This window comes from Dipteris shenzhenensis, chromosome 24 (assembly GCF_047967505.1).
Source record: "Dipteris shenzhenensis isolate YYH24624 ecotype China chromosome 24, Dip_SZ_1.0, whole genome shotgun sequence".
Classification (NCBI taxonomy): Eukaryota; Viridiplantae; Streptophyta; class Polypodiopsida; order Gleicheniales; family Dipteridaceae; genus Dipteris; species Dipteris shenzhenensis.
The window spans coordinates 35,119,013-35,127,213 of NC_141619.1; the positions used below are offsets into that span (position 1 = coordinate 35,119,013).

Sequence of the window (8,201 nt, forward strand, 5' to 3'; positions counted from 1 at the left end):
AGAGAGAGAGAGAGAGAGAGAGGATTTTCAAAATATGAAGATTTTTAATTGAGCACGGAGTTGGAAAAAGCAAGTGCTTGCCTAAAAAAGCACATCCTAATAATTAAAAAATAACCAAACTTGGAAAAGCCACGCTAGATATTTCCATGACAAAAGAAATTAGTGAATAATGTTGGGTAAAGAGCGTGGGGAGGACGCTAAGGACGGTAAGGTCGGTTAAGGCACGCTATAAAACAAGAGGAATAGATACGCGGCCGTATATATCCTATCTTGCAAGGTGCTCTCGACCTTTACGCCCTCCATCTCTCTCCCAGGCAAGCAGCCATGGCGCGTACCAAGCAGACCGCTCGCAAGTCCACCGGAGGCAAGGCTCCCCGCAAACAGCTCGCTACCAAGGTCCCTTCTTGACCCCCTTCCAGAATCTCTCTTCCTCGTTGCGTCGATTTCTCGAAATTCGTCCGTCTGGATCGTCTCCACGGATTGAAACAGGGTTTTTGGTCTACAATAGACCTAGAATGGCTTCACCTCTGTAGATCATTGGGATTTGAGATTGTCGAATTCTCGCTATTCTTGCATTTGTTCGATTTGCGGCTTCCCCTTTTTCAATGAAAACGTAGAAGGCGTGGGTAGATCGTTCTTGTTCTGAGTTTTTGTATACATGGTAGGCTGCTCGGAAATCTGCTCCCACGACTGGAGGAGTGAAGAAGCCTCACCGCTATCGTCCTGGAACGGTTGCTTTACGGCAAGTTTTTCTAAACTCCTTCCGCAGTACTGTTTGAAACCCTTACTACAGAATCGCCTAAGGTGTTTGTTATGTATATCCTTTGTTGACAATGGGTTTGGCTCCCTTCAGTGAGATTCGTAAGTACCAAAAGAGCACGGAGTTGCTAATCCGTAAGCTGCCTTTTCAAAGGCTGGTTCGAGAAATTGCTCAGGATTTCAAGGTAGTTTTGTGGTTTTGTGTGAAGGCTTCTATATTTTCAGCCCAATTCAATTTTAAAGAAAACACCACACATAGCAAATGCCCTTTCAGTAATGGCCTTTTTCTGTGACAGACTGATTTGCGCTTCCAGAGTCATGCTGTTCTAGCTCTTCAAGAAGCAGCAGAAGCCTACTTGGTGGGTCTGTTTGAGGATACCAATCTCTGTGCAATTCATGCCAAGCGGGTTACCATTATGCCGAAAGACATTCAACTGGCCAGGAGAATTCGTGGAGAAAGGGCTTGAGTTTTTGTACAAAGGAAAGCTGTAGTTTCTGGATGTTTAGCGTGGAGGTTACGGCAGAAATATATAACTGACTGCTATTTTTGAATAGACTGCTCTACTTGCTTTCGTAATCTGTTCTACAAAGACGAAATAAATTTTGAATGGCAAACTGTGTGAAGCAAAATTTGACTTAAGAAGTGCCTTGATTGCCATGTCATACAACCCATGCCAATTATGTTAGTTCACTGCAATCTAACTTAGTCGTTTTGGTGTTGATTTGCTGCGATCAATTGTTTTGATGTGAATTCATTCTTATGTCAAGTATAGAAATTGGTTCGTTCAGCAATACGATTTTATGTCGATGGTTTTTAACTTGTCATTATGTCATGCATTAAAATTGAATTGGGCCACTTAGAGTAGACATTATCTCAGGTGAATTCGAGAAGAGTTTTGCTGATCAGTCTTGGCATGTTAAGGGTCGGTACTTTGAAATTTGAACGTTAAGGTTGTTGAGACATTGGAAAAATTGACTACCCCCCCCCCCCCCCCCCCCCCACCTTTCGAATTTGAATGCATGCACGAATTGTGTGTGAGCGCATATGTGGATCTAGATGTTCCTGCTCCATTTCCAACCCCGCTGCCCCCTTTCTAATTTTAGGTTCTATGGGTATATAAGTTGCACATTTGTGCCTCACATGGTTGTCATACTGCAATTATTGAGGCCTGAAATGTGTTGTATGCAATGGCTATAATGCCAATACTATTCCCCCCTGAACGAGTGGAAACATGCCTTTGAAAAATTGATAGTTATCTAAGGTTTCTTTCTTATCAACAGAAAATCCAAATTCCAAATCCTGTTGCCAAAGATACATAATTAAGAGCAATAGAGGAGTCCTCAAGTATGATGAAAAGGGCGACCCTCCTAAGCAGGGAAACTCTCTGATTCTCTTTATTCCAAAATAGGAGCTTTTTCATGCCTCTTTAATTGATATATCGTCCATATTAAAAATAAAACATATATAAATGAGCCTTACGAGATAATGATAAGGGGGCAGGAACAAAACTGCATGATCAGCTGTTGAACTATATTAAAATATCTAGGAAGCCTCCCAATCTAAAATTTATTGTAGAATCTTGGACTTTAGAACAAAAATCTGAATTTGTACAATTGGATATATTCTGGTCTTACAAATTTTACTCTAATTCTTATTAGAGCAGTGACATAAACCATCCTCTGATCTCTGCACGGAAAGTCGTTAAAATTTAAATAGTCATTTGAGTTCCCGTAACCATCTTCATCCCCAATACAACCCATCTCATCCACATGCTCGTATTTCTAAGGTATTTTAAGATACTTTGAAATGCATTTTCATTATTTTGTTTAACCCAACATTTAGAAAATGTTGTCATCACAACTTCTAGAAAGTTATTCTTGCATGGACATAGCTAAAATACAAGTTCACTATATGTCAAAATAAGACCTCTGTTTTTTTTAAGTCGGCTCTTAAGAGCTGCTATGTTGTGAGCCAATACTTTAGTAATCTTTGTACATAATTCCCTTTGAGATGCTTGAATTGTAAAAGCAAAACCCAGGCTCAAACATGTGCGTGTGCACATGGGGGCTAGGCCATAGACTATTAAGTCATATTTTGCTATTAAAAAGAGTTCAAGATGTAAGCACATCCCAACCATTCGCTGCTAACCGATATGAAGAAATGTAAATGTGAAAATATAGAAAGTGCTTGGTTGATAGACCAAGTTACAACAATTAGTCGTCTTAATTTAAACTGTGCACATATCTGCGTGAGCATTAAATACAAATTTTCCACTCTGTGATCACTTTTTTAAAAACTCAAAATCAAACCTATGTCAGATAATATTTGTCAAGGGATAAAAGATAATTCTGACGGTCTCAAAACAGGTAGATCACAGAAGGTTACAAGACACCTGAAACGACATGTTGCTAGTCCAAAACTAAAATTGTAAGCTGAAAGAACAAGAGGCTGAAGTGAGAGGAGAACTAATGGAAATAGCACCTTCTTTACCTGCCTAATAAGCAGCACATTAATGTCGGGAGGTGGTCATAAAATTTGGAGACAGAAAGGGCGTAAGAGAAAGTTGGAGGGAGTCAGGTTCGGTAGTGAAGCTTGATGGAGTAAATAAGCCTCATACCATATTAACGGCTGCTCTTCAATAGCCTCTTTTGCATATAGCATCAAGTCCTGCAATCATGGAGCTTCTTAACGCCTTGCCTTCAGAAGTTCAGGCCTCAACTGAAAGGTCACCAACTCACAAAGGTGCCTTGCTAGCAATTTGCACTAGGCTTTAAGCACATAGCTTCATTTTTCAGTTGAAGTAAGCAGATACCATACGCAGTACAACTAGACAGGGATAAGCAGAGTTGAACTACCCTAGAAAGCTAACAAGAGTGATTGCAAGGACAGCACTGAATAAACCAAGATGAACCAAAGACCCACGTAAAAGAACTTGGCTGCGAAGGAGATTGAATCTTCCATAGGACAACTAACAAGAAATGGCATGGATGCTAATTTTCTCAAGCAATTGATTCACAACTAACATGAGCAAAACGAGGAGCAGTATGAGTTCTTTGGCTGCTCAAAATAAGAGCAGGGTGTGACTCTCCATGTATGGATACTGAACAAAGAAACACGCTTCAAGAAGGTAGAAAAAGTATGACGTTTTGGGAAAGGTATGCATAGAAAAACTAAAAGCTTAAATCTTGACATCACCATAAAAGCTTCCCAACTAAACCAGATAAGAACAGAAAATACTGCAAAACTGACAAGAACAGTACCGCAAAAAATGACTCGTTAATGCCCTGATTGTATCTTATGGCCAGGTGTAGTGCACGTGTGTAGGCCTCTCTCTCTCTCTCTCTCTCTCTCTCTCTCTCTCTCTCTGTGTCTCTCTCTCACACACACACACGCGCACATACAGAGAGATGTGAGCGAGGGGAAAACTGCAGTAAAAACTACTAGTGATTTTTAAGTATAAACAAAGGTTTTGAAGAGTATACAGTAAGGTAAAGACACAGTTACTCAGACTCTGAGAGTATACACATGATTTTGAGGTATAAACAAAATTTCACTCATGTTCTTTGAGAGTATACAGTAAGGTGGAGACACAATTACTCAGACTCGGTGTATACACAAAAATTTGCCAGGTCTGGCCCCTACTTACCAGAACCGGGGACAAAACTATTAGAACAAACCATTTTCTCTCCAAGCCTAACCCCTCACGGTACTTAAATTGCTACAATAGAATCCAAAGCAATCGATATATCGGGTTATGCTTGCATCATTGAAATGTTCAGATGTTCCTATGCAGAAGCTTGCAACCTGGGCTCGAAGGAAAATCCTGTAAAAAGATGGAGAGCATGTTTTTTTACCATAGGGCATTTTTGGGACCACCGCCATGATCGATCAGTCATGTCATAGAGCAGCAACTGCGGACTTCCAAAGGCATGAATGTAGATGAGATCCCCAGTACCACTGCTAGAAAACACATCATCGAATTCACCAAAGCCTCTAAAGTACTTGTTAGGCATTCTCGCTATTTCTCGCCACTCATGATCCAGCTCCCAAATACCAATACCTTTGATTATATCCGACCTGCCAATCCCTCCCACCATGACCAGTTTGTCTTTGCAGTTTATCAACTTCACACAGGTGAGAGAGCAAGGCATTGCCATAGAACACACATTCAGATCACCGCTAGATAGGTGATAGGTTATTAAACCGTGCCTGCTAGTGTCGTCTCCACCACCAACCATAGCCGTGGAGTGAGTGACGCAATAAAATAAGCCATTGCAGACAACACTATTTTCACCACCTCGCCAGCCATGCAGAAGGGTATGCGCCGCAGTTCTCCATTTGTTTGATAGCGAGTCGTGTACTTCGATACTTAAAGTCCACCGTGAATAATCATCGGGCATCTGATTGGATCGAGCCACAATTGTCATGTGAACTTTGGTGGCCTTGTGCATAGTCATGGACACAGTGTAGTAGTCCGAGCTCCATTTTTCAGAGGGCTCGGGAAGCTTCTTCCAAGACTTCGTCATTGGATTGCAAATATACAAATCTGAATTGTCCATGAAACAGATGAGACCACTGGCCGAGGCAACAAAAGAACCCGATGCCTCAATACATGGAAGCTCGAAGTTGTGCCACTTTCTTGTCACAGGATCGTATGCCAATCCCGCAGCGTTTTGGGAGTCTTTGTGCATGAAGTACCACGGACTGGTGGAGGCTATCTCGTCACACAATTGCAAAAACCGCCTGGACGTTATGATGGAATTCCATCTCTTGCAGACGGCTCCAGCTCGAAAGATGTATGTCACCGGCAGCAAGGCAAGAATTCTTTCTATCAACTCATCGGGCAGGACACTCCATAGGTCTTCACCCACAGGTTGGCTTGATTGACCCACAACAGCCGTGACAGCTTTTGTATGGGAGACAAAGGCATAGCCGTCCGTCCAGTCCCATTCTTGAGGTTGAATGGCTAGGAGCGGCGGTAACATAGATTGGGCGAGGCCATCCATCTTCTAAGTGATGCTACGAGATCGTTTCGAGGATACAGACGGAGAACCTAAGAGGGAAAACGATACCGAAGAGAGATTTGCATGCGGCCCTAGACACCTGAACTTGGAAATGGAAGGAGATCGTGACTCATTTTGAATGTGCGTGGTGAGGGGCGGCCGACAATGAGACAGAGGCAGGCAAAGGCGCGTGTGGAAGCAAGAGCATGAAGTGACAAGTGTGCGCAAATCTTGGTTATGGAGGAGCGGCTCAAATTCGTGGAAGGCTGGAGGAGGGGGGGGGGGGACGAATTCCGTGAGCGGCAAGATGAGAGGAGGGCAGGGAGAGCGTAGAAAGGAAGGAGGAGAAGGGGGAAAGGAGAAGAATGGGGGGAGGAAAGGTGGATGGCGATGGCGATGGTGATGGCGATGGAGGGAGGAGGAGGAGATGGGAGAGTGCGAGCAGCAATGCGGTGGGGGAAAGAGCAATGTCTTGGGAAGATGGGAAGGGGACGCAAAATCCGAGGAAGGAGAAGGGATGATGGAGGGGGGAGGATGGAGAGGAAAATTCAAAAGCAGGGAAGGCAAAATGATGCAGGAGCAAAGAGAGCAAGAAGAGCAAGAGCAAGAGCAAGAGCTCTTTTTCTGCTCTTGTTGATGTTGTTGTTGTTGTTGTTGTTGTTGTTGATGAAGAAAGTGGAGGTTGGAAGTGCCATTTTTAAGGCCACCTTCCACCTCTGTTTCTCTTCCTGTTCCTCTTCTCCTCCTCTTCTTCTCTCCTTCTCAGTGCTTTTTGGGTCCCTTGGCTTCTCTCTCTCTCTCTCTTCAATTCTCCTCTCCAACTCCTAGCTCTTGCTTCAACGTCCTGATTACATTATATCTTCCTGATTTCATCAAGATTCTGGTTAGTCATTCTCTCTTGTCGGTAGACGCTAGCCTACCTATCTAGTAAGGTGTGCATTCTCCTTTCAACATTGGCCACAAGGGTGTTTCACCCTCGTAAGGCCCAATTTTACATCTGGTCTTTCTTTCAAGGGCTTACCACCCCTCTTCCCTCCCGGACATTTTCAACCCCAACAAACCAAGTCTAACACATACATTTATCTTTACAATCACACCATACCATGAAATTATCAATCACATCTTATCTTTGCAATTCAACGAGCAAAATATGTACAATGAAACTACAAATTATCTTTGGAATTCGAGGTGGAAAGTAGGAGGTTTCTCTATCTTCAAAACTTCTCTAAACTAAAAGTTATTTGATGAGGTTATAACAACTTGTTTTGTGCAATCTCTCTATCGTATCTCTTTCTGTACGTGAAGAGTAGGCCCTAGGTTTCATTTTTAATTTAAGGATAGTAAGCATATATTAAAGTGCTGGCAAGCAGAGCAGTGTAGCTCCGTTCTCTTTTAGTTTGCTCCTGTCTCTTTCTGTCTGAGCATGTTACTGTGTGTCCTGTCTCTAAATCTCCACCCTTCACACTAGCATGCTGCTGTAGCAGCAGCTGCCTCCTCCGCCCATCTCACATTGAAATGAGCTTTGTGCCGCTTCCTCTCCCATTCTTAGAATTTACAAGTGTTTGTCCTCTGTTTTTTTCGCACATTTCCTTGTCCATTCTCCTTTCGCCCTCCACCTTTCTTTTACCTTTCTGCGCCTTTTCGATTTCCCCTGTGTCCCCCCCCCCGGTTTGAACGCACTTCGCAACGTGCCCACATCTCTCTTTTAACGGAATCATCACTAACCGGTCCTCACGCCGCTACAGTTGCCCCTTCCTCATCATCAATGCATGATGGCTCCGCACATAAGTACTCCATCTCCTTGTACTTACCTGGCTAAGAATGCCCCTGCCGCTAGCCTGGGGCCATAAACACCAGCATGCCCATTCCCTCTTTGCACCGAAATGTCGACGCAAACAAGCAAGCATACGACAATAAGCCCGTCATCGCATCACACATGCCAGCAACAAGACACAAGCTGGCTATTCGACTCCACCGCAAGTCCAATACTACCCCTGGGTACACATACAAAACACAATCTCAATGCATTATACTCATCTCTACGAAATATATGCCAATACAAAAATGTCCCTCTAGACACGCCTTCAAGCACTAGCTCTAAGGCATCTCAACACTTAGAAGGTAGAAGGCCATGTGCCCCTTAAGCATAGCCTTCTAAATGTGAGAATGAAGGTTTACCACACACACACACAAAATGATAGCCATGAAGCACATATATATTTTAATTACACAATAAGTAAAGTCTCAACATGGATCCTTCCAAATATAATGTACAAAGAGATGAGTTGCTAAACAAACTTAGGGAGATTTCACTAACGGGTGACGGACATTGGACCATGGGCCCTACATGTCAAGCGACTAAGGGGGAACTTGGGCATAAGCACTTTCACAAACACGCGCGTACAAACATATAAATTTAACTATATCAGCAAATGAGA

General features: G+C 43.1%; 2 protein-coding genes across 2 annotated transcripts; one reads left to right on the forward strand and one right to left on the reverse strand.

Moving 5' to 3' along the window:
• Positions 1-244: 244 nt before the first annotated feature.
• LOC147886537 (histone H3.3-like) lies at positions 245-1,313 on the forward strand. The gene is made up of 4 exons (XM_087395111.1): positions 245-396; positions 666-746; positions 858-944; positions 1,056-1,313. Exons 1-4 carry the CDS (start codon positions 325-327, stop codon positions 1,224-1,226), a joined length of 411 nt encoding a protein of 136 aa, XP_087251237.1. The 5' UTR covers positions 245-324; the 3' UTR covers positions 1,227-1,313.
• A 3,004-nt stretch (positions 1,314-4,317) lies between these two features.
• On the reverse strand, positions 4,318-6,444 carry HWS (Galactose oxidase/kelch repeat superfamily protein). Its single transcript, XM_087395027.1, has one exon. It carries the CDS (start codon positions 5,764-5,766, stop codon positions 4,546-4,548), a length of 1,221 nt encoding a protein of 406 aa, XP_087251153.1. The 5' UTR covers positions 5,767-6,444; the 3' UTR covers positions 4,318-4,545.
• Positions 6,445-8,201: the final 1,757 nt, after the last annotated feature.